This window comes from Cavia porcellus, unplaced genomic scaffold, assembly GCF_034190915.1.
Source record: "Cavia porcellus strain 051 isolate PalLab524CR breed Dunkin Hartley unplaced genomic scaffold, mCavPor4.1 scaffold_4, whole genome shotgun sequence".
Taxonomy (NCBI): domain Eukaryota; kingdom Metazoa; phylum Chordata; class Mammalia; order Rodentia; family Caviidae; genus Cavia; species Cavia porcellus.
In genome coordinates, this window is record NW_026947487.1 from 68,994,145 (window position 1) to 69,021,401 (window position 27,257).

The following is a 27,257-nucleotide window of genomic DNA, read 5'->3' on the forward strand; positions in this document are numbered from 1 at the left end:
ACTTTGCATTTCTTCTGTCACTTTAGCCTTTTAAGAGGGTGTTTCTACTTTTGTTTTTAGTCATTGGCTAAAACATCCACCAAACTTACATAAATGACATTACTGTGCTCTGCATTCTTGATATTTTTAATGATGGCTGTGGAAGTCCTTCGGGAATATAACCCTCACCTAACAAAAATAAGTTTAAAAGAGGCAGGTAGAGCCAGGATACTGACATAAAAATTTTGACTATATATCTGATTTCTCCAGAAATCAGACTTCTATTGCCACTGAGTTTCTAAGAAGTTACCCTGATTTTTTCTTTTAAGTATGGAGTTTATTTAGGAAAAAAGAAGGCCAATACACGAGCTATCACAAGTCATTCTGTCATGAGTTAAATTGAAGGAAATGAAAGCTCCGGAGATTGATGTATGGCAGAGTATAAAAAGACTTCTCAGGCAAGTGAAAGCTCATATTAATCCCGACCAAAAAGCTTCTGGGATCTCTTGAGAGTTGGAGAGCGGACAGCCAGCCATGCCTCTTAATGTTCACAATCCCTGTCGCTAAGCATGTGTGAGAAGTAAAGACAGGTTCTTTTTCCTCAAACTCAGAAAGTTCAGCTATTAAAAACATATAATAGATCAGGTAAGACAAACTCATTGGCATCTTCAGACAAAATCTTTCCCACACCAGAAGCAAAGAGTGCAAGACTGCTCAGTAACCTTATCGATTTCATTAGCATATCTAAAGAAAGAATGTGTCAGTCAGAAAGGGGATTTGGTGTTGACAGACAGAGAACTGAGGCGGCATGATTCCTTGGAGTCCAGGGAAAAAGGCCCTGAAGTCCCCTAATAGGCAGGCAGTCCATCTGGTAGTCAGAATGGGCGCTGCCACACGCTGGCCCCCATGGGTCAGTTCTGAGTCTGAGTCACCACCATGCAAACTCCTGAGCATAACTGAACTTACAATTCCTTTTCCTGTGGTAATAAAGGATACTGAGTTTTGGCTCATTTGGGATACTTTTCCCACTTGTGTTTTTCAAAATGAGTTAATGCACTGCCACTCTGGATTATATCCTTCACTTGCCTGTGAGGTTTGATCATGTGATCTGATATTCCTAAACTATGAGTTCTTTGATAGTCATAACCTTTAAGCAGGGCAGCTCTTGAATGGTAGAGTTTGTCATAGAAATAAAGAGGGCTTCTGGATAACCAGAAACCAGCATATTGGATAATATGGCAATACTTGTGCATATTGCCACATGACTCTTGCTAAAAACAGTCCAGATAATGATGAAATTGAAAGGTTTGGCCCAGACAGGACACTGTAGCCAGGAAAGCCACAACCGGAAGCAGGAAGCCCCATCTTGCCCTGCCCCTAGGAAGTTACCTGTGACGCCATCTTCCCGCCCCTGGGAATTTACATATGGCGCCAAACCTAGGACCAATGGGCTACCTGTGTATCCCTAATGCCCGCCTTAGGTTCCACCCCAAACCGAGGCTATTTACAGGCCCCCACGCCACGTGTCCGCCGGAGAGATTGCCGGACGCCAGCGGTGGGGGTGCCGGTCATCTCTCTCCGTGTTCTCAGAATAAAGGCCACTTTTTATTTTATATTTCTCATCTTTTGTTAATATTTTTCATCTTTTGGAAATAACTCTATCAGAAATACTGCACATCTACTACACATTTATGCTTTATTCATTAAAATCCTTATAATGCCCTTTTGAAACAGGAATTATTATTTCTATTTTAACGAACGAGGAAATTGAGCTTGAGAGAGATCTAAGTTCACATAATTTGCCAACAACAGAACCAGATTTCAACTTTAGGACCATCTCTCCAAAAGGCCTGCTAGTAATAATTCAAATCTCATACATTCACCAACTACACAGCACATCTGGAAAGCAGTATGACTACACTTCAGGGCAGGGAACAGAAACCTTTCCAAAGTTAATCCACCAGCCATAATGGGCCATCAAAGACACATTAGGAATGTGCAGTCCACCAGCTGCCTTCAATAGATAAATGCCAGTACTCTCAAATTGGTCTGCATTCCAATACCAAGCTGAATTCAAATCTTCGGCCCTTTTCCATACAAAAGGAATGGGCCTAAGAGTTCTGAAACTTTCTACTCATTTGTTTGAAAAGTCAGTCCCATTTTTGAAATGAGCACGTGTTTTACTCAAATCTTGACCTAGAGGAATAAGCCTGTGAGCACAGCTGGCCAACAACATAAATAATAGCAGAAGATCTTTTGTTACTATGGAGAGCACTGGTGTCCCAACCTTTTGGCTTGTACTGAATGAAGAATTGTCTTGGGCCACATATAAAATATATAATAGAATTAATGTATATAGGGAACAAAACTTCCTTTTAAAATATATTTTAACTTATTATTTTACAGTCATACAACAAGCCCAAGTTTGATGATCACATCTGCTTAACAGTAATCATCCTGTCTTTACAGGGACACTCACACATAGATGCATTGAAATACTATCATCTGTAATTTTTTTTACATTTGCTCACCAAGCCAAACATGTTCATGAAATGTCCATAGGGTTTCAATCCACAGCCTGCACATGGTGAGCAAAGAAGGCAGAGTTTGTCCTGTACCTATCTGGTCCCAATAAGGCATTCCGTTGTCACCTGCACAGTCTGTACATGAGCACTATGGAATTGAGTAATGAATCCTTTGCTGAAAGTAACATTGTAATGTTAAAAGTGTACCATCTTGTGAGGCCACATTATTAGCTGTGCAGGGTCATATGTGGCCAAAGACTGCAGGGCACAAGAGGGGGTGCCTGGTGCAGAATATTCCATTTAACCTGTCCAATCATCTTGTGAGGAGGTTGTACTTTCCCTCACCCCTTACTGAGGTATAAGTGACAAATAACCACTGTCCATAGCCAGTGGGACTGTGTCCCAGTCCAGAGGTAGATGGCGTGCTTAGCATATCCCAGGCCTTGGGCTTGATGCTTGCAACTCCTCCTCTCAAACTGTGTATGTTCAAAATGGATAATGTTATGATTTGATATATGTATACATTATGTTATAGTTACCATAATCAAATTAATCCACAACAGTTACACTTGCGGGTATGAGTACAGTAGCCACTTAAAATGCACTCTCAAAGAAGGTTCCAGAGGCTGGGGATTTAGCTCAGCGGCATAAGCGCCTGCCTTGCAAGCAGGCAGTCGTGAGTTAGATCCCTGGTACCAATGAAAAGGAAAAAGACAAAAAAAAGAAGGTTCCAAGTATACAATACAGTATTATTAATTCTATTACCTAGGCTGTGCATTTGACTCCCAGAACTTATGACTGAAAGTTTATATCCTTTGACTTTAGCCTGTCTTCATTTCTCCTATGCCTATTTCTTGGCAACCATGTGTTCCACTCTCAAATATGAGTGAGATCAGAAGATTTTGTCTTTCTGTGCCTGGATTATTTCACTCAACATAATATCCTTCCATTTCATCCATGTTGTCAAATGATGTAATCTCCTTCCTTTTCATGACTGAACAATATTCTGGTATATGAGTATATTATGTAATGTATATACATATAGTATAGCATATAATATATGTATTCAATATATTATATGCCAAATATTGCACATAATAGTATACACAATATATGCATGGTAGATAATGGTATACGTGTACATAAAAACTATGTGTTATATATAATCCTACAATACATAGTACTATATATTATATATACATATATACTATATGCATTTTCTTTACCCATGCCTTATTTGATGCATATTTAGGTTGTTTCTTTATCCTGGCATAATGTGTTTTAACCCTCACTTAAAGATGAGGAAACTGAATCTTCAGTGAGGTTAAGGAATTATTCCAAGGCCAACAGCTGGGAGACAATAGCCCTGAACTGCAGACCCACGGCTGATCTGACTTGGGCAATTTTGCATGGAGCCACTATACCACTGGCAGCTGGAGAAGCAGGACCAGACATGTTGAAACTCTAAGAGAATCACCAGTGCCTGGGACACAGCAGATCACACCCTCAGCTTTGACTTTTGTGGCTGGGAGGGGCTACTATTGCCTGAGTCAGGGCTTGTAATGAAGACAGCAGTGAACGGTGCCACAAGCAGCCATCTGTGGCATGAAGGTGATCCTTTGCTTTCCATAGTCTGAAAATTAGGGCGCAATCTATGACTTATAAAGTTCTAGCCAACCAGAACATCCTCAAATGCCATAACCTTAGCTGCCATATAAGGCACATAAAACCCGATCAATGCAGAAATAGCCAAAATGTGTGGGCCTGGGGCTTAGTAGGTCAAAGCAATGACAGTCAGTGACACAATGGAGCAGGACCAGGCAAGCTGGATTGTTCTGCTTTTCCACTTAGCAACTCTGCTCACTGCAACAACTTACTTAACCTTCAGGGACAGTGGAGCTAGTGAAGGCTATCGCCAGGGGTTCTCGTGTAGATCACATGAGCTAACATATGTGAAAGTCTTTAGACAGTGCTTCCTTTGTAATATTAAAAACGTAAAAAATGTTAATTCCCTTCATTTTTTCCATACAAAACCCTTTCCAACAAGAGATGGTTTGTAGGAATGCAAGGCTTGTTACATTAAGACATTAAAACTCATCACAAGCAAGCCTTTTCCAACAGAAGAGTCTCTATTCCTGAAACCATAAGACAACCCAAAAGTGGAATCACCTGTTCTGATGAATCTGTAGCATAGCTGTGGCTAACGGAATAGCATCTAAATCTCTACTACACCAATCACATCTCCAGTCCCAGGACATGCAGCATCTTAGAGCTGATGGCATCTGGGATGAGTGTCATTTTCCATCACCCAGATGTTGGGAGGTAATAGGAGCCCACCCTGTGACAAGCCAAAGCTTACTAGGAAATGGAGAGTTTCCAAAGACAGGCACACAGTGTCTGCTATGTCTCCACCCCATTTTCTCCTCACATGCAACAAGTGAGCAAAAAGAATGAGAAAGAAAAAAAGACACACGACCCCCCCACCCACCCACACACACACATATGTGTCTGAACTAAGTTACCAACCCTGCACTCTTTCCTACAGGTCAGACAGTTCAGGGAGACTGAGATGACAGGAACAGCAGGATGGAGGTGAGGCACCTACCTGCGCACCACCAGCCTGAGCGTCTTGTAGGATCCTTTCACCAAGGAGACAGCCTCTCTCCGCGAGCTGCTCAGCGCCACCTCGTTGATGTGCACAACCTCGTCCCCAGCTTGCAGTTTGGAGCTCACCAAGTCAGCTTTGCCCCCTTCTTCAATCTGCATAGAGACAGCCACAAGTGAGCTTCTGTCCCAAGGGGGATCATCTGGCTGTCCTGAGCCCTGACTGGACTCCTGCAGAGACCTCTGATGGGCTGTGGTTACACCTGTGCACCCACCCAGAGGGTAAGGGTGGAGAAGATAGGGTCAGGTTCCTGTCTCCCACAGCTGCCAGTTAGTTACTAGCACCCAGCTTCCCAAAACAGGCAGCCAGGAACACTACTGAATGGGCAAATGGATGCAGCTTCCATCCAGGGGCCACTTCCCCACCCTTTATTCTCCAGCTCCCAAAGTCTATTTGAAGCAACTCTGTTATTAATTTAGAAACTAACTGGTTTTATCTCACCCTTTGATCTAAAAATATAATGCACTGGAGAAATAAAATGATGCAGATGTGGGCTACTATTCAGCACTAAAAAGAAATATGCTAACAAGCCATGAAAAGACCTGGAAAAACATTAGATGCCTTTTCCTAAATAAAAGAAGCACCCATGACATTCTGTGTGAGGCAAAACTATGAAAACAAAAGATCTGTGGTTATGAGATCTAAGGAAGAGGACTAGATGAATAGCTAGAGCATAGAGAATTTTTAAGTAAATAAATTTATTCTATATGATTCTATATGGTATGTGCATTGAGCACATTATCATTTGTTCATCTGTCAGAATCTACAGGTTGTATAGCACCAGTGAACCCTAATGTAAACTACTGACTTTGGATAATGACCTATCCATGTAGCCTTCACAGCAAATGTACCACTCTGTGAGGGATGTTGATGATGAGGGATGTTGATGGTGAGGGAGGCTGTGCAGGGGTGGGGAAAGAGTCATATAGTATATAAATCTCTGTGCCTTCTGCTTAATTTTACTATGAGCCTAACACTGCTCTTTAAAATGATCAAAGTATGTGACAAGGCTTATATCTAGGTATACACCCCCAACGTCTCACGCGCTCATAAGTGAGGCTTTTTAGAGATGGCTGGATCAGGGTATGTGGTACTGGATTATATATGTGATAACTAGATTAGTCTGTTGATTGATCTAGCATGTTCTGATTGTAGATAATGTGGAGGCTTACTCTAGGTGTGGATGGCACCAACTAATAGGCTTGTAGCCTGAACGAGATAAAAAGGGAAAGGAAGGCTCACTGGTAGCTGCTTCTTGCCTGCCATGCCGCAGTTTCTCCTCTGCCCTGCTGCCCTTCCTTGAAACCAGCCAACTATAGGCTGAAACCTCTACAGACTATGAGCTAAAATAAACCTTTTCACCTTTAACTTGTAGTTGTCAGGTATTTTAATACCAGCAATGAGAAAGTAACTAAGAGAGTAAGGTATATGCATATACAAATTTGCCAAATTAAGTTGTATTACTAATATGCATTAATGAAAAACAAAAGATGTAAAGAAGAAAACTACAATTTTTTAGAAGTCTATTTTAAAATTATAATTCATTCAGCAAAGATAATAAACATTTACAGTAGTCTAAAAACTGTGTGGCTGCTTGGGCTTTAACAATGGACAAAACAGAAGAAACGCCTTTGTTCTTCCTCCTGAGGCTACAGTAACAGATGGAGGAAGGGGAGTGAACAAGAAATATAACAGGTGAGTGAAGTGGCATAGTAACTAACCACGTGCTTTAGAAACAGAAGAAAACACTGCTGTATCAGCAGCCAGATCCTCAAGGCTCCCTGTGCAATGTCAACAATGATGAAAGGGAAAAAAATGGATCAAATAAGAACAACAACAACAAAAAAGAGTAAACAAAACCTGACCTACAGGGGGTGATCAAAATATACAGTAAATGTCTGTATTTTTAAAAGAATATTTATTACAGTAAAATACACTATTAATCTTCCTCAAAATAATCCCCTTTGCTTCAAAAACTTATCCTAACCCCCCTGCCACTTTCTGAAGCAGTTCTTGATGTCTCCTTTCATGAGTGTCTTTATAAAGTGTGATTAAACATAAGAAGAATTAAGACATGTTATGTACATGTACCAGCTCCCCATGATGAAGATAATCATTACGTACTAAGAATATATGCCAATAAAAATAAAACATTTTTTAAAAGTTATGGTTAAAAATACAGTGAATGCTGCTGCCAAATGTCAACCAACAGAAAGTCAGGCTAGTAAAAAATTACATTGTGTTCTCATCCACCGCATTCACTGGCTTTGGCATGATGTAAATTCTGGCCCTTCCCCAAAGTCAAAATGACCATGAAAGATAAATGTTTTGAATGGATTCAGGACGTCAAGGCAGCCATAACATTGCAAGTAAAAACACTGAAAAAAGAAGGACTTCCAGAAGTGCTTCAAAGAGCAGCAACAATAATAGGGAAGTGTACCGGAAGTAAGGAGGGACATTTTGAAGGGAATTACTGGAAATGTGCCTTTTACTGTAATAAGCTTTTTTTTAAAAAAATTTAAAGATTCACTGTATTGTTTGATCACAACGTGGATATTCTTTTCTCCATAATTATTTTCCAGAGCTGCCACATGTTCAAAAATCTTCAACAGATATTAAAATATATGAAAACAGATCAAACAATGACATATATTTTAGAATATACTAGTCTAAATTTGTAAATTTGGTTGTTGCTTCACTTTTAGCAACTGAAGTAATTTAAGATAAAATTAATACTTTTATTAATTTATTAAATTATTGTATATATATTAATTTATTACAAAGGATGGGGATAATACCCAAAATTTATAAGGGCAAAAAGGAACTGCTTCATCCACTCTATTCTCTCAAAGTAACAACTATTTGCAGCTCATTAATGAATTTTCTTTGTTCCTTTTTACAAAAATGGCGGCTCACTTTACACACATCCTCAAAAATCTCTTTTGGCACTAGACAGAGAAGCATCAAAGTCAGGTGGTTAAGAGTTGGAGAAGTCACACAGACACACGAAGTCGGGGCGCTATTTACTTTCCTGGTGCCCCAGCCTCTTTCCCCATTAAGATGGATCGAGGAGTCCTCCGCTCTGCAGAGCTGCCCCAGCAGCAGGCAAAGAGGCCGAAAGAAGTGGGACAAGCAGTTCCTGGCTTCTTGTAAAACCTCCAAAGTGACAGTTATTATTTTCATAAATTACAAATCATGAAGACAGTGCCATTGCTAAAGTCACCTAGACATACCTCTCAGTTACTTGCTGCATGATATTTACAGTGTAAATGTAACCCAGTGGATGTACCCATCCTGGGGGAGACTTTCTTACTCTTCCTTTTTTCCCAACCCTTACTTGGAGGTCAGGTTCAAATTTCATCTCCTCCAAAGATTTCTAGGCATCTCTTCAATACCCACTCCATTCTCTTGCCCCTGCAGTCTATCCTTTAAGAAGCAATCCCCAGGCCGAGAGTGTTACTCAGTGGTATAGTACTTGCCTTGCATGCCTGAAACCCTGAGTTCGATCCCAAGCACTGCATGTCTAAGTAAACATATAAACAAAAAGTAAGCCCTCTTTCCCTCACTTTCAAAGAATCAAATAATGCATAAACCGATGCAGTGGTGTATATCTGTAATCCCAGGAATTCTGGAGGCCCAGGCAGGGGAAGACAAGTTGGTTAGGGTTTAGTGATACTCTATCAAAATTTAAAAGAGGTGGAAGTGGAGGGCTAAGGATGTAGCTCAATGGTACGGCACCCCTGGATCCTATCCCCATTCCCGGGGAAAAAGAAGAGTAGTACACAGAACGTAACATGCCATCTGAGTAAGTTACTGTTTTTCTAGTACCGTAACCTTCTGCCATGGCAGATTCCCACAAAGCTCTTTGGTCTGGGTCTCTCTGGCCTGCGCACTTACTCTCCCTGCCCTGCAGGGTGAGCTCGGAAAACTGAACCGCAGAAACAACCGGCCCCTTGACTCCCACCAGCACTCCCCACGGAGCTTCACATATGGGGCCTCACCTTAGGATCCAACAGCATTTCCAGAGCAAGAGTGGAAGGAAAAGTGGGTACAGCACCAGACACAACAGACAGGCTCTACTCGAGGTGCTGCTTGAGGGACAGCATCCCTGTACAGAATTGTCAGCAAGTTCAGTAAAATGAGACCTGGGAAATGATCCACAGTCACAAGACAAAGGAAGCCAAGAAAGTTCGCTGTGTTGTTGATATTATGTCTTTCTCACAACTGGTTTACTATGAAAGCAAACATTATAAGGAAGAGTGCTGTAATGTCACTGTTATTTAAGGTTCTTATAAACAGATTCTATAACCTTTTGCATCTACCAATTTTCTCACAAAGTCTTCACTTTGCACTAAACTTTCAGGGTTCAAATGTGTATCTTATGCTTGCTTTAGCAGCACATATACTAAAACTGGACCAATACAAATGCGTGCATTGATCTTGGCTTGGTGACACACTCTAGAGGCTGAGGCAGGACATCATTTGAGCCCAGGAGTCTAGGGCCAGCCTGGGCAGCATGGCAAGACTCCCTTTCAAAAACGAAATAGAATCAAATACTCACTTTTTAAAAAGTCAGTTAATACAACCGATTATGAAATTGACAAGTGGAATGAGGTTTTGAAATAGGTTTTTCGTTTTGATACTGCAACCTAGTGATTCACACATACTTAGCAAGTGTGCTACTGCTGCGCTACATTCCCAGCCCCAAATGCCATTTATTTATCAAACATTGGTTGGGCATTTCCTACAGGATTTTGGGGGAGGGGTTGCTGTTGTTGTGTATGTGTGTGCACTGGGAATTGAACCCAGAGCCTCCCACATGGTAGGCAAATACTATTCCACTGAGCTCCAGTCCCCATTCTCCCTATCTTTTTTTTTTTTTTGGTGCTGAGGTTTGGACCCAGGGGCTTCCATACTGAGCAACGTTCCTAGCCCTTATTTTTGAAAGCCAAGGTTTTGCTAAGTTCCTAAGTTGCTAAAATTTCAGGCGGGCACAAACTTTAGTCCTTCTCCCTCAGCCTCCTAGAGTGCTGGGATTACAGATGTGTACCACCATGCCCAGCTTCTCCTATATATTTTAATGCTCAAATCTCTCCATACTATTTCTCAGTGGTCAATGCTGTCTCAGGGTTTCAATTATCATCAAGAGATGATTTTTAGACCTTTTCTCCAACACTCATCTTTTGCATAAGCTCCATTTTTTCTCTCTCCCTCTCATTCTTCTATCTATATATATATCTATATATTGCTGCTCCTCCTCTTTTTCCTCCTCTTTCCTTTTCTCTGTTATGAAAGTTCTCCTTATCAGCCCAGACAGAATCCATCTCTCTTTCCCTCCCTTTCTCTCCCCTCTAGTTTCTAGTTATCTTGAGCCAACCTTCCCTCACAGAATTTGCCCCTGGCACATCTGATCATCTTTTGTCTTTTCTTTTAGATTTTAAACTCTTGAGCCTAGGAACTTTGGGAAATACTCATTCTTTCATTTATTCCACAGTTATTCTTTGAGCATCCCATTGTTACTCATTGTTCTAGGCCTGGGGAAGAATCATGAAGGGAACAGACAGTATCCTCTTCTTTCCTGGAAGTTTACATTCTAATTATTTTTAGTATATTTCACATCTTTTTATTTTAAAAAAACACACACTGGAGAAGCTACAATGATTAAAAAACAAGCTGGATTCTTTCTACTTGAAAGGGCACATCTATTGATCCATATCTATAACTCTCCCTGGAAGGTCAGGCACTTTCTAGTGAACAGGAGTAGCTCTGGGAAGTCCCTTGGTGCTCAGATTCATCCAGAACAAGAAATGAATCAGGGGGCTGGGGATTTAGCTCAACGGCATAAGCACCTGCCTTGCAAGCAGGCGGTCGTGAATTCAATCCCTGGTACCAATAAAAATGAAAAAGACAAAAAAAATTTAAAAAAAAGAAATGAATCAGATTCAGTGGTTATGTTCAATATAGACATTATGGGGAAATCTGATTTGGACCGCATCCGCCTCCAGTTTGGTTTGCAACAAGAATCGGGGAGAGAATTGAGTTTGTGAATCAAGATGCTATACTGAAGCTAACACCATAACAAAATCCTAAGTTTATGTTGGTTATTCACATGGTTTATCTATTGTTATGACTTTGCTTTAAAAAGTATATTTACAAAATATTTCACAATAATCTTCTTGAACTATTCATCGAAGAGTATTATACTCCTTCTAACCCCGTGCCCTGCTGATACTGCCTGTCAACAGGATTCAGTGAAAAATGAAGCATATTAGTTTAAACCTTTGGACCTTGGACCAATACTTGAGAGGTCACTGGCACTGTTTGTTCAATTTCACCTGCATAGAATTTACTTATTCCAAGAATGTGACTGTCACCGGTTAAAAGATCCCTAGGCTAACTAAGGAGGAGTATGTACACATTGGAGCCTGCAACATAAGCATGCTTTTCCCCTCAAATCCTATGTTGGCCCACACCCATAGGAACAAATTGGTTTTGTCTTGATAGCCAATTGTCTTTTTTCTAACATGTGAAGAGTTGGTATTTTACACTGTAGTAATATTTAGTGTTTGATTTTGTTTTGTTTGTACTGGGGATCGAACTCACAACCTCATGCTTCCAGGCAGGCACTTGTGCCACTGAGCTAAATCCCCAGCCCCACTGTGCCCTATTTAGCACCTGCCATCATGCCTGCCCAACAGAGGTATCAATAAACATTGATTGGACAACCACTGGAGAAACTGAATCTAAAGAAATAGTCGTGGGAGGTATACACACCGTAAGAAGAGTCCATTGATACGGAGGTGGCAGAAAGTGGTGTGTGCCCACGGCGGCAGCTGGATGTGGTGCTTGAGGAGCTGAATGCCAGGCCCATCTCTTGCCCTTTCACCCTTCTACACCCATAGAAAGAGGAAGAATGATGCTGCCCCCGGGGGCACTGGTTCAATACTGCGCCTCTGCCTCCAGCCCTGCCCCTCATGTCTTCCCAGCCTGCCTTCAGTTACAGCATCACCTTGTCCTCAGCACATCATTAGTGGTCACCCAGCATGATTAGGTCAGGCCACTGTCCTTTCCTGACCCTGCTGCCCATGCTTGGGGCAGGCACTCCCTGGTTGTGGTGGGATCTGGTGGATGTGGCCTCCTAATCTCCCCACCTTACACTCCTCTGCCTGGAGGCTCCTCACTGCCCTCCAGGGGGAAGTGATGTGTGTCTTTCCAGGCATGAGCCAGATACTCTCAGGCCTGGGTCCTTGTATGGGTCCCACAGCTCAGAGTGCTTTACCCCCTCCAGGTCTTTATACAAATTCAAATATAGAAAGGCTGGGAGATACCTTTCCTAAGCTATCCTCTCTCCCCACCCCACATTGCTGCATGTTAAAACCATGGCCTACCCCAACCCACCTCTCTAAAATGCCAATCTCCACTAATACTACTTATCTTCCGTCCTATTTTTATTTTTCCTTCAGCTCTTACTTTGGCCTCCCCAATCCCCCACCCGCCCCCATTCATGCGTGTAACACTCAGCAGGACAGACATTCTGTCCTCACCACCACCACCACCACCACCACCCAGCCTGGGCCTGAACATCCAGGTTCCCAAAGTCATTGAGGCTCTGGCCTCGGCCGAAGTTCCCAGGATAGTGCCCCTGTTGCTTGGCTGTGCAAGCACCTCCCACAGTGGCTTCACCTGAGCTCAGAGACAAGTTCGACCCTAGGACCACAGGAGCCCTGAGCTGTGTGCAACTTTGCAGGCCCTGGTGAGCCAGGCTGCCTACAGCACCTGCAGGGAACATGCCTCCTTGGGCCCATAGCTCCCCAAACCCGGCAGCTCCAAAGAGAACACCTCGCTTAGAACCCTGGCTCTGACAGTCTGGATGAGTAGAAAGACAGGCAAGAAGAAACCCCATTTTTATTGATTAAACACCCATCCACAGTGTCAACATGGAAAATCTGCAGTGTGATCTGTCATGGGATTTCCTGCCTGGAAATCACCCAGGAAAGGAAATCTAATAAAACACATCTTGGTGTTGAAATTTCTTCCCAGGTTACGTGATCCTTTTAGGGAAAATGGAAATAAAGTACTCCAAGGAAGGAGGGGGGACAGTTTTTCACTTATACATTTTGCCTAGTGTCTGTCTCCCCAGGATGGTCAGCCCCATGAGGGCAGGGACTTGTGCCTCTCCCCTCACTGCTGGGTCCTCAGTGTCCAGGAAAGCAAGGGCCACAATGATAGATGCTCAGTAGTAACTGCGGGAATGAAGGAAGCCTTGTCATCACAGCAACCAGCACCTCGTGTATTGCGTCATCTCTGTCACAAAGGCTCTGAGGGATTATAACCACTCCTGTATAGCTGAGATTACTAAAGTTCGGGAGTAAAATGGCTGCTCAGGGACACACTGCTGGATGAACAGGAGAACTGAGAGCACAATTCCTGGCTCTACTTCAAAGCCCACACTTTCCAGCCTGCTGCATGCAAAGAACCCCCAGATCCTTGTCCCCGACTGAGAGTTCTTCACCTGTTTGCCTGTTCCTTCCCATGCTGAGGAACCTGACACTCCACATCTCTTCATCCTGATCTTTCTGCTGCAGGGACCCTCAGTTCTGGGCTCTACCTGTCTGGGCCCATGGACTCCCCAGATGGTTCTGATCTCAGCAGTAAGCACCAAAGGCTTTCCACTTAGGATTGGCTCTGTCCGGAGTTTAACTCAAGTCATGCCCATCCTGTCCAGGTCAGCCACAAGCGACTTTCGGGGGAAGAATAGGTCTACACTCTGGACTGATTAATTTTGCTTCCTGTTGGGCTGCAGCATGGTGACACAGTAGGAGCAGAGCAGGTAGGTATTTGGTAACTCACAGTTAATGCACAGCAATGTGCAATAAGTTTGCTGTTTTGTGCACTTGCTGATTTAAGGAGAAATTTGCTCTCTGATATATGCAATAATTGCATTAAAGCAATGTACAAGATATACAAATATAAAAACATAAGTAGACAAATAGTTAAGATTCTTTCTCAAGAGCTGAGATGTAGCTCAGTGGCAGAGTACTTGTCTAGTATGCACAGGGCCCTGGGTTCAATCTCAATACCACACAAAAATAAATGAAAAAATAGTCTTGGGGCCAGGAATTTAGCTCAGTGGTGTAAGTGCTTGCCTCACAAGCACAAGGTTGTAAGTTTGATCCTTGGCACCAAAATAAATAGCATCTTAAACTAAATTATTTGACTGTTGCTTGCTTGTTTAAGTGTTGCTTTCTTTCTTTCTTTTTTTTTTCTTTCTTTTTTGTACTGGGACTCAAACTCAGGACCTCATGCTTGCTGAGCAGGTGTTGCACCCACTCAATCCCTGGCTCTTGCTTTCTCTTCATTACTCACTAGCTGCAGGGCATTCTTGGTTTTGAATTGTACATAAAATAGGAACAATAACATACACTAAAGTTCCTCCCAGGGTCCATAACCAGTTCTCAAGTTCTACTAACTTTATCAGCATTTTGGAGTAACCTATAACAATGTTGGACCTTAAAATAAAACACAGAAACGTTTCTGTGAGTTGTGCTGTGCGATACAGGATACAGTTGGGGTCTTTCCATTACCTCTCTGCCCCTACCACCATCTAAGTCCTAGGTTTCCACAGCTGAAGATTCATTTTCTGAGCCATTAAATGGCATGTGTTACAGAGAAGAAAGAATAGTCAACTGGGACAGGAAACCTGTAATCCGGACTGTCCCTTTTATCTACAGGACCCACTCATCTATCAAAACTGGATATTAGTGTCTGTTTTGCCTTTTGATGAGACAGTGCCTGACCCACATAAATGAATGTCCCTTGCAATTAAGATGACCAACAGGGAAAACTCCACAGTTTCATTTAAACTGGAATACATACCATTTAGTATTAAAAATCAGAGGCACACTTTCTTTTGTTATTGTTTAGCTAGGAAATGCATTATGTTTTCCCAAGTTTTACAGTACAGCTGGCAGGCAAAAGAACAAAGAAGGAGACAGCATGGTGTATAAAGCCACAGACCTCTGAGTCAGATCAACATGGTGTGAATCCTCCTTCTCATACTGGATCATCTTGAGAGATGATCCAAACACCTATCTCCTTCCCCAACCATGGGATCAGTAAAATACCACACAAAGGTGGTGTGAGGATCACCTGAACACAGACACAGAAAGCTTCCCCACATACCGAGGCCTCCACAGAAGCGTGCTCCACGAATTGTATGGTTTCCACAAGAACACTGCTGCTGGCAACAGCAGAGCCAAGGGAAGAAGCATATTGGGAGGGGGAGCAAGGTTATTTTCTAAAGTCAAAGAACGAGAGTTAACTTGATTTATAAATGAAACGGGAGACAGGTTTTCCTTCAGAAGGAAGTTTTTGTTTCAGAGGGAGATCCAGGGTAGGCAGTCACCCGGTGACACCCTGTGGAACACCCAAATGAGCTGCAGCCTAGGAAAAACCAAGACACACCGGAAGTTCTTAATTTACTGCTCCCTGGGCAAAAGGAACTGACCAGAAAGGGAGGATAACCGTCAAGCTTCACTGAAGCAACTTCCCTCACTGTCTTGAAAAAAGTTCCCAGATTCATCTTCCCTAAAGTGCTGAAGAAAAAAGCTTGAAGGTAATTAAAAAGTTGAGTAGTCAGTACTTATTTCCATTCATTTATTATCCCCTGCCTCATCTTACACAAGATCTGAGGCGACTCCTTAGAAATTCAAAAGAATAAAGGAAAGCATGAAGGGAGTCTACACAAAAGGAAAACAGTAATAAAATTCAAAGAAAAGATTTACTGCAAGAAATACGTTCCATGTGCGGGATTTTCTTTATCTGTCTGGATATTCATTATCTAGGTTTCCACAGTTACAGTTTCTTAGGCAGGCAGTCTTCTTAACTCAAAATATTCAGGAATGAAGAAGTCAGCTGGGAATGCAGGCCACTCACACAGCCCTTACAACAGTTGGCACTGGCTCCTCTCTCCTGCCAGCTGTATGGATATTGGGTGGTGAACAACAAATCTATGAAGCAAATAAAATGTAAATCAATGGCATAGTTAACTTGAACATCTTTTGAATAGGCAAAATATAAAGAACTAAATATGGATCTATTTTTGACTTTTATAAAGAAAATAGGACCAAAGCAGTCAACCTGATTCATTCTTCATTCAAAAGACAAACACATGGGTATAATTGCAACTTAAAAATCTTACTTAATTAATTAACTTACTTATTTTTACAGTGCTGAGGAATCTCGGATATGCTAGGCAATCACTCTCCAAATGAACTACATTCCCAGAGCAGTAATTTAACTTTTTTAAAGTAACATAAAATATTTTCATAGTCATTTGTTTTGATTTATAACTTTGTATAATTTTAAATCATATTTTGGTCCCCATTTTAAAGTAAATTTCCTTAGGCAGACTTCATTTGGTTCCAATTATTTGCAAACAATAAAGGCTACCTAGCATATAGAAAAGGGCAAACTGAGCACTAAACTTCTTAGAGGCAAAAGCAAAAAGGAAACATGCTTTGATAGCAATGTCCTGGGACATAATATGAAAATAGAAAGTCAGGTGTAGAACACTGGGAATGATCTACAGAAACCACTACTGGAGGCATAAACCCCTGGTGGATGTCAAAACGCCCAAGGTTGGAGACCAGCCTTTCTAAATTGCTTTGTACTTTCTTGAGCAGTGTCACGTGTTAAGTGCCTACCATACACAGTGCTATTATTGCTACTTAGTATTCCTGAGTTTCTACCTTGGCTGCAAAAGAAATGTTCTCCTTTGCCGAATCTTAGGCTAGAACCCTTGCAGCTGGCTGAAGATGAAACCATCTTTGGGCAATGTGTTTTGAGCAGCAGAAAGCCTGTGTCACCTCTGCCTCTCCAGGTTTCCTTCTCTCGTGACACAGTGACTGGCGATGTTTGAGATGCTGATCACTCTGTCAGCTGGGGTCTAAGTAATAAAATAGGCTGCTCCACCATGGACGTATGGAATGATCAAGAAATAAACCGCAGTTTAAGCCATCTCAGGCCCCTTTCTTCTCCAGACAGATCAAAGACTGAGGCAGGCATTTTCCTTACATTTAAAGGTATTTATGTATATTTATGCCACTTCTCAAATGATTTCAGCATCTTAGTCTGTTTATTCTATTTTCCTATGAAAGGCCCTCAGAACTGACCTGGTTTATTTACACTGTCATGTTTTCAATACTTAGATTGAAATTCTGCTGTATTTATTCAAGGATATATAATATACTTTGTGTATGCAATTTTTATATATATACATATATGGTATCTGTTGTTATATGCATGGTATTACCAATGAGGAACAGGATTCATAGAATAACAGTTAAACTAACACAGGTATACATGTAAACATCCTACATTTTGGCTAGCAATTTCCAACCCTTTATCATATTTATATTGGGCTGGGGGTATAGCTCAGGGGCATGGCACTTGCTTGACAAGCACAAGATCCTGGGTTTGATTCCCAGTTCCAAAAAGAAAAAAGAAAAAAGAAAAGACCATATTTATATCAAAGTTAAAGATGTATTAAAATAATCAGAATTTTGTTTCTCCTATTCTTAGTTTGAGAGAAATTCAAGAGGTTAAAAACCAAAATCAGTAGCAGCAAGAAGAAAAATGATAACTATCTGTTATTTTGAAAGTGTGCTCATATCCTTCCCACAAAAATGCCTTTGCTATAAAATCTCTAGCACTTAGGGGAAAGGCAACATACAGTGTGAAAAACTGGATAGTTCTAAATTCATAGGTGCCTATCAATCTTAGGCCAGATATTCTTTTGCTTCCTAAGGAAAAGTCCTCCTGAGCCAGACAATCATTCTGAGGCTGATTTTATCCTCACAAACTTTTTGTTTTCCAGAGTTTCCCCCACATTTTTATTTATGATATTGAGAAATTTTATGGGTTTGTACTTTTGGTTTTAACATCAATATTGGAACTTGGCTTGCAACAAACAGGACTGAAATACAGTATGAGAAGGGTGGCTATCCATGCTGTGATCTCAGAAGGACTGACTTCTTCGTCTCTGCAAAAGAATCTCTCATAGTGGCTGAGCTAGAAGGAATCAAGGTAATCAAACTCACATGGAGGTATGGAAGGCCCTCTCCTGTCAAACACAGCAATAGTATCCTCATCATCACTGTGAACCACAGAAGCTGCACGAGACTGATTCCAGAGGCCTGAAAGATACCTGAGCAGTAACTTGCAATGGGAGTTCCTCCCTCTCCACTCCCAAAAGGGCTTCGATTACTTTTCCTCTAAGGCCATTTGGTAGCTAAGCTTCCCCACCAGCCTGCAAGCTTCAAGCTGGGCCCCAAGCTTAGAAGTTGGATGACCTTCAGCAAGATATTTGATCTCTCTGTGTCTGTCTCCCTTCCTGTGCAGTAAAGTTAACAATACTTCATAGGATTGTTGGGAAGATTAAATAAATTACTAAATGCAAAGCATTTAGAAAAATGTCATCTCTTATATGCTCAAAGAATGTTAATTTCAGCCTTTTGTATTTGCCTCCATAAATTAGAAATGCTGAAGCCTCTTTTCTACACCTCACAACAGTATTTGAACAGGTAAGGTTAGAAGCATTTTATGAAACACTTAGAAGAAGTGCTATGTGCTATCTTTAAATCTCTTGGTCACTAAAAAGTGAGAGGAGGAGACGTTTATTTTGGCTCATGTTTCAGAAGTTTCTGTCCATGGCCAGTAGGTTTAAACACAGAAAAGGTGTGGGTGAAGGGCCTGGCTAGAAGGAAGCTGCTCACATCACAGCGGCAGGGAAGCAGACAGAGAAGGAACGTTTCAGGTCACCCCAGTGACCACCTCTTCTAACCAGGCCCCACTCCTGCCAAGTCTAAGATAGCACCTGTGGGCCAGTTCTCTTCCAATCACCTCACTCTGAGTGCCTGAGGCTCTTGAGGACATCTGGATAACACAAAGTAAGCAAGAAGAGTGACTCTATTGATCTGGAAGCCAACTTAATGACTTCAACCATTTTCTAAAAGGCTTCTCTGAGCAGATGCCAGGCCCTGGGAATGCTGGGGGCTGCGAATAAAACTGGAGAGCACGCTCAACACAAAGGCAAAGGAAGAAAAAGAAGGAAGGGAAAGAGCCATCTCTTCCTGCTGTGCCTGCTATCTGGAGCTGCAGTATCCTGTTAAGTCTCAACACAAATGAGGTAGGTAGTCAATCACCAAATGAAGATCAGCCACGTCATGTAAACTGTCCAAAGTTATACAGTTATAAACAGCAGAACCAAAATTCAGACCCAGAACTGTCAAAAGTCAAAGTCCATCCTACACTATTCCACCCAAATCTAAAGCAGGAAGCACCAACTCTTTAAAAAAATAAAGCCAGAAAAGTGATGGTGTAACTCAACAATGCTGCCAGCAGGATGCTCATGATCAAGGAAAGATCGCTTGCTGATCGGGGTCACCCTCCTAGCTTCTGGAGGGTGATACGGTCTGGGGAAACTACTGGGAAGGACATCTTAGTACAGCGCTGGAGGCTTGACCATTGAGTCCCCTCTTCATGGCCAGCTGTGTCCTCAAAGATGGGTCCTTCCACACACACACACACACACGCACACACACACACACACACACACACACACACAAGCCTCTGTGAACTTTCCATCAGATTCCCTCCTACTACACTTCTTGTAGTAGTCTGCAAACTGTCAGGCCACCTCTCCTATTCCTTGGAGATTTCTCCCCCTTACTGTCAGGTCTACTGAGACTTTGCTTTCTATATCACCTCAAAAACAGAAGCAATCGGGAGACAGTTCCTCCTTTGGCACTGCCACGTGGAGCTCTGTGGCCATATCTCCTGTATCTGCTTTCAGCAGCTTGAGTGGTGCCAGCTCCTCCGTGTGTGCACCTGGTGCCGGCGTCTCATCACCTACTCAAGAGCATAGCTCTAGGGATTGCCATCCAGCACTATCAGCTTCCCCCTTTATTGGTGTGTTCTTGTGGAGGAAAAAACATTCTCTCATCATGAGCTAATGTTCTAGGCCCACATCCCAACTGTCCTTCAGCCTTCATCTCATCTGGACTCTACGCTCCTATGTTCAGCTCCCTGCTCAGGAATGTTATTTCAGATTTTACAAGGCTGTAATTCAGCGCCATGTGTGCCCGCCAGGTCTGCTCCTATGGCAAATAGCACTGTCTTACCTAACATTCTAACTTCTCACACCAAGCATTTTGAGATCCTTCTTTTATATTACACACTGAATCCCCAGCACAACCTCATTGCTCCGCCTTCAAAATATGCCCCCAGGGCTGGGGATGTGGCTCAGCAGTGGAGCACCTGCCTGGTAGGAGCCAGGCTCTGGGTTTGCTCCCTGAATCTCCTTAGTATCTACACCAGTGCTTATGTGCTCTGACCTAGCAGTGTCTCCCGGTCAGGCTGCTTGGTGGGACTTTACTCAGGGTCCCTGCTGCTGTCTCCCTGCCCCTCATCTTACTTACCCCACTTGCCTAAGAGGCTCAACACAGCATCCAGAGCCATTCTTTCAAAACCAAGTTAAAAGGCATACCCTCAGCTCTAAAGTAGCTCATAGCTTCCCAATCCACTTCAAGCCAAAGCGCAGAGACCCTCCAGGATCAAGCCATCTGCCCCCTTGTACCTCTTTGATCTGCTCCTACTAGTCCCCTACCAGGAGCTACTCCAGCACCCCCTCCGGCTTCCCAGAGAACCTCTGAAGGTATCTGCTATGTGCTCTTGCACCTGGTGGGTGCTCTGTTCTGTGCCCCTTCCCTAATAGCCACAAAGCCCACTCTCTCCTCCTTCATGCCAACTGCACTATTTATAAGTTTAGCAAAGGCTATTCTCAGTCCGACACACGGGACAGTCACAGAAACCATTGGAGTAGGGTTAGAGGAAGATTGGAAGATTGGAATCAGAGAGCGAGAAGGGAAAAGAAAAGGGACATTTAAAAACTGAGTGTCACCTAAGGTCAGGGATTAGTTGCTTTATAATTTGATTTAATTCTCACAACCTACAGGATGAAGATGATTATATCTATTTTTCAGAGGAGATTACAGAGGCACCAAAAGATTAAAGTGATAATCTCAAAAAATCTCTAGTGCATGGTAGAGCTAGGTGTCTAACAAGAAAATCTGTCCTCAAAACCTATCCTTAGCCCACTAAGTCACAGACTTCCGGCCTCCTGAAAAAGGAATCTGTATTACAAAATTAAAATATTTTCAAAGATAAAGAAATCAATACATCCCGTTTCTAATAAGTTCTTCACCTCAACTCCACTCTAAAATGAAACCTTCATGCACTGCACTGAGTTAATTAGATTCCATAGATTCCTGGCAATCTTTCAACTCCTCATCTGGAACCATTTTTGCATAATAAAAATTCCATCTAGTGGTCCCACACAGATGCTTGCTGGCAAACTGACTTCTATCTGCTGCTCAGGAGGCCTGAAGACAAGATCCTGCCAGGGAACAAAATGAAGGAAGCTGTCAGTGGCCTTATTCCACGGTGCCATTTTCTGTCGTTCCATTTGTGTGGCCCATGTATTTTGAAACCTAACGCTCCACAGACTTCCTTCAAGATAAGCTGTCACCCTGAGCCTCGCTGAAATGTCGGGGTGTCTGGCTTTCCCCAGACCACAATGCTGCCCCTCTCCCCACCCACAGTATCTTTCAATTATCAGTCTGGCATCTCTTCCTCCCCCTCTGGCTTATTCTTCTCTCTTGACCTCCTGACATATGTATTTGCTTTCTCCTGTCTGGAATTCTTGTCCAAACTAACTTCACCAAAGCCCTCAGTGCTGTAAGACAGAGATGGATGTGGGGAAGGGGGGATAACAGAGTCCCTCACACGGTAGTGTTGCTAGATTACTCCCAGGTACCCACCCTCACCTGCCCTCACTTTATCGCCATGGCTTACTCCTTAAATGTCATGGACTATGGGGAAGGGACTGGCTTCTGTCATGGGCTGGTTTTCTGTAAACAAATCAGCTCAGTACAATGGTTAATTTAAAATAGTATACAGATCGTGTTTGTACTTCTTATAGCTGAGTTTGAGATGAAATGGGGGTCCAATATTTATGGAACTCTAAACGTTTTTTTGTTCATTTTTGTTTTTTGAGACTGGGTCTCACTATGTAGTTCACTTGTGACAGTCCTCTTGCCTCACACACCATCACACCCAGCTAGAATCTTCAATTTTATTGAATGTCATCAGTATAGGAAAGGGATCTAGGGATGGGGAAAGATGAGGGTAGGGAGGGGAACAGGCAGGAAAAACAATTCAGATGTGCTATGTATATGTGCCAATTCCCCAAGGTGAATATGTTACAAACATATACTAGTTTTTTGGTTGAATTCAGAGCCTTATGCTTGCTAGGCGGGTGCTGTATCACTAGGGTACATCCATGGCCCTGCAGGTTTTTGTTTTTATTTTTATTAGTGTATGTTTTCATATATAATGATCACATTCTTTGTGGGGAGCTAATTCATGTACATAACACATCTTAATTTTTTCATACCTTTTCTTCCCTTTCTTCCCCTGTTCTCCATCTCTTGATCCCTTTCCTATTTGAAAAAGCTTTATCTCCCTGCTTCTTGTTATCTATTTTTTATTTTTATTTATTTATTTTTGTCTTTTTCCTTTTTATCGGTACCGGGGATCGAACTCACAACTGCCTGCTTGCAAGGCAGGAGCTCATGCCGCTGAGCTAAACCCCCAGCCCCTTATCTATTTTTTATTTTGCTCTTTATATTTGGTGCTTCTCATATTAGAGAAACCAGGTGGTATTTAAGCTTGTCTGATTTATTTCACTTAACATTATGGTCTTAAGGTGCATCCATTTTTCTATAAATGTCTCGTTTACCCTTTTTTATGGCAGACAGCACTCCACTTGGTGTAAATACTAAATTTGAAAAGAAACTCTAAAAAGCTATCATCAATATAACTTTAACTTGCAGATGAAATTATTTGTTAGGTGCTAATCCAGTTCAAGGTCACAGGACTATGAAACTGCAGAGCAGGCATTGGCAGCATAGCCCCCAACTCCCAGTGCTATGCTGGAAGATTCAGGGGTGGACCAAGACCCATGGACAGCAGGGCTCCAGGAAGATGCCCACCCCCACTCAAACAGCTGCTTCCTGGGTGTATGCAAGTTCCTCAGAAACAATCTGGCATAGATAATATTTCATTTTTTTCCCATAAAAAAACAATTGATTACTTTATACTTATTGTTTTATATGCTTATTGCTTTATTATTTGTTTATTTATTTTTGTGGTGCTGGGGATGGAACCCAGGGTCTCGGGCATGTTAGCTACGAGCTCTACCACTGAAATTCATCCCAGCCCCTCTATTTTTTTAAATACAGCCCTACAGTACATGTCGCTTTCCAACATTCTATACCCACTGAAAGTTCATCCTCTGCTTCCCCACAGCTCTGTTCTCTAAGATTTGGTCTGAGCTCCCAAGGCAGGGGTCCCTTGATGACAAAGAGGACAGTCTGCCAACAGGCTGTGGAAGCCCGGAAGCAGTGGTGTGGATTCCAATGGAGCGTCTATTGGAAATCACTGATTCCTCTTTAGAGTTTTTTTTTTGGTACCAGTGATCAAACTCATGACCTCACATTTACCAGGCAAGTGCTTAAGCCACTGAGCTAAATCCCCAGCCTCCCTCTGTAGATTTTTAAAGTGTTTGTTTCATTTACTTATACTTTTCCCTCACAGACTTGCCACTACTCCAACCCTAGTATATGTGAATCTCCCCAGTATGCATGCAGTAGGACAGTATGCTATTATGAAACTAAAACAAAGCAAAGCTAGCAATAACTCATGATTTGCTGTACAAGGAAAAGTAATAACCCCAACCATGATGCTGCCTGGATACTGGAAATGAAGCATATGCAGGCTCTCAAAGCTGAGGAACTTATTCTTCTCTCAGGGGTACAGGGCTGAAGAGTTTGCACTTTTTCAGCTACTTACTGCAGAAGGAAGTCCTGAAGAGCGAGCTGACAGACAGAGCTAGAGCTGTTCCCAGACCATGTAGGATGGCCTGACCTTCCTGGAAAGGACCTGCTTGTTGGATAGTTTTGTCTGTGGTTTTTAGGCTTCTCTCTGTGTGATGGGAGTAGCAGGATCTTTTAGATACTTTCCATATGCTAGCTACATTATATGGCTGGTTGAGCACTGTAAGAATGAGATATCCTGTCCCTTGGTCACCATAAAGTGCTGTGCAGAACACCTCCCAGGAATCTGCTATTTAACTCTTACAGCAAGACCATGAGGAAAACTCTACTAATGAATGACTGAGCAAACTGAGATGACGAAGGTCTACATATGACATCTCCTCAAGGTCCACACCTGTACAGAGGGGAAGCTCAGGTACATTCAGGATTAAACATCTTAGCAGGGTTAAGGAAGTGGCTCACATGACATTAAACCAAGGCTATGCTTCCAAAGAGTGCTTCTTTTAAATATTTATTTTGCAGTACTGGGGATTGAACCCAGGTCTTCACACTGAATTACATCTTCTGCCCTTTTTAAAAAATTTTTATTTTGAGATGGCATCTTTCTAAGTTGCCAAGCTGCACAGATGAGGCTCGAATTTGTGGTCCTCCTGCCTCAGCCTCCCTGAGTGCTGGGATTATAGGCGTGCATGATTACACATGGCTTGGATTTAATTTCTGTGAGGAGGAGGTTGCTGGGATTGAATTTATGGCCTTGCAAATGCTAAGCACATGCCCTATATAGAACTATATCCTGATACCTGGATTGTGTCTTCAATGTTCAGTATTTTTAAGGTCACCCTGGGACTAACATTTTCAAGGAAATTCTGCAGTCTCCTTGGGCTATAGTGTAATGAGCAACAAGGACAGCTGTTAGGACTGCAGTAGAAAGATAAGGGGCACTGTGTCATGCTCACTTGATGGCCCTGGGGCAACCTGACAAAGCAAGTATGGTTCTCAGCAAAGTTTTTTCTAATCCATGGAATCCACTGAGAGGCTGGGTATGAAGTGTTCCTCCCTACTCCAGCTCCTCAGTATCCAGCTTCCCGAGTGCTCTGGCCTCAGGTACTGGGACACATACAGGCAAGAAGCTTCTATTTCGTGTATCACGTGTGAACTTGGGTCTCATTCTCCATGCTTAGTTCATCAGAAACCAGGACCAGGTGGGAAGTGAAAAGCACAGGTGCTCTCCTCTCCACCCAGAAACAAACTCTTTCCCTGGGTTTTCTTCTTCCAAATTGTTACTTTTCATCTTTTGAATGTTGCCTCCTCACTTGGGAAGGTGGATTCGATATCCACCCAGAAAAGACAAAAAGCAACTAACCATATTAAAGATTGTACAGTTATACACCTTTGTGTTGCTTGTTTTTGCAGTTGAGGATTGAACCCATGGGCCCTCGCATTGACTTGTATCCTTAGCCCTTTTTACATTTTTAATTTAAAGAGAGGCTCTCTGTGAGGCTCCAACTGGACTTGACCTCCTCAGCCCCCAACCTGCTCACCAGTACAAGCCTTGCTGTCCCCAGGGTACTCAGCTCAGTATCAAAGCACAGGATATTGGGAATGAGATAGGATAGGATAAGAAATTTTGCAGGTCCTGGGGACATTTGGAGACACCTTAAAATTTAAACTGGACACTTAAAGGACTTTGCTCTCTGAAGTGCAAGACTGCCAGAGAACTTTGACCACAGACATTTATTAAAATCTTCCTGTTAAACAAGTCTGATCACTCCGATTTAAGATCATGGCAGGGGACCCTAGTGCAAGACTCACACACATACCTCAGAGTGCCAGGTCTAAATTATAGATTTTATTAACACAAATTTCCTGAGGTGGAAGATGTAGTGATAGTAGATGTACGGTCCATAACTGAAATGGGGGCTAATGTCAGTTTGCTGGAATACAACATCAAAGGCATGATTCTTCCTAGTGAATTATCCAGGAGAGGTATCGGTTCTATAAACAAACTCATTTGAATAGGCAGGAATGAATGTGTGGCTGTCATTAGCGGGGACAAAGAAAAAAGGATACATTGATTTGTCAAAAATAAGTTTCTCTAGAGGAAGTAATCAAATGTGAGGACAATTTCACAAAATCCAAAACTGTTTATAGCATTCTTTGCCATGTTGTTGAGGTGTTACAATATATCAAGGATGAACAGCTGGAAAGCCCACTCCAGAGGACTTCCTGGGTCTTTGATGCAAGTACAAGAGACCTGGTTATGGTGTCTATGATGCATTTAAGCATGCAGTCTCAGATTCCTAAATTTTGGATAGATTAGATTTGAATGACAATGAACGGAGGTCCTCATTAATATTATTAATATTGACCCCACAAGCTGTCAAAAGTTGAGTGGACACTGAAGTAGCTTGTTATGGTTATGAAGGCATCAATGCTGTGAAAGAAGCCCTGAGAGCAGGTTTGAATTGTTCAACAGAGACCATGCCATCAAGATCAATCTAGTAGCTCCTCCTCGGTATGTGATGACTACAGCAACCCTGAGAGAGCAGAAGGTCTCAGTTCTCAGTCAAGCCATGGCTGTTATCAAAGAAAAGAGTGAAGAAAAGAGGGCTCTTTTCAGTGTTCAGATGGGTCCCAAAGTGGTCACAGATACAGACGAGGCTGAGCTCATGAGGCAGCTGGAGAGGTTTGAGACAGAAAACAGATGTGGATGGCGATGATGATGCCGAAGAAATAGAAGACAAAGCTGCAGATTAACTTTGTGGGAAACAATCAAATTTGAGGAATGTGAAGTGGTCCTTCCTGGCTATAAACTCTAGACTTGAAAGTTTTCCAGTATTGAAAACTTCAAAGCTGAGTATTTTTTTTTATTCCAAGTATTTAAATGTTTCAGCAGACCAGAACATGAAATGCCCTCCCAAATGTCAGCCATTCCATTGAGCATTTTTTAAGGGAGTGGCTTGATTTCCCTAGATACAAATCTCTTAGCTAAAAACAGTCCTAAAACTGGGTTTGTAATTTCCATTTCTTATGTCTTCAGATTGGCACCCTTTAGTTAGTGCCTCTGTGAAATTTGCCAGAGGCACTCAAAGCAAACAGTAACAATCTCAATCTTTCTATACAAAATGTGTT

The 27,257-nt window shown here is 42.2% G+C and overlaps 1 protein-coding gene and 1 pseudogene across 2 annotated transcripts in view; one reads left to right on the forward strand and one right to left on the reverse strand.

Annotated features, from left to right (window-relative positions):
• Window positions 1-27,257, reverse strand: part of Shroom3 (shroom family member 3) — a 315,135-nt gene that overhangs the window by 184,119 nt on the left and 103,759 nt on the right. For both annotated transcript variants that reach the window (XM_013141402.3, XM_063247226.1), the window contains exon 2: window positions 5,110-5,264. In XM_013141402.3, the coding sequence (XP_012996856.1) occupies window positions 5,110-5,264 (155 nt within the window). The remainder of the gene's footprint in view (window positions 1-5,109; window positions 5,265-27,257) is intronic.
• On the forward strand, window positions 11,139-26,882 carry LOC101788783 (eukaryotic translation initiation factor 2 subunit 1-like; annotated as a pseudogene).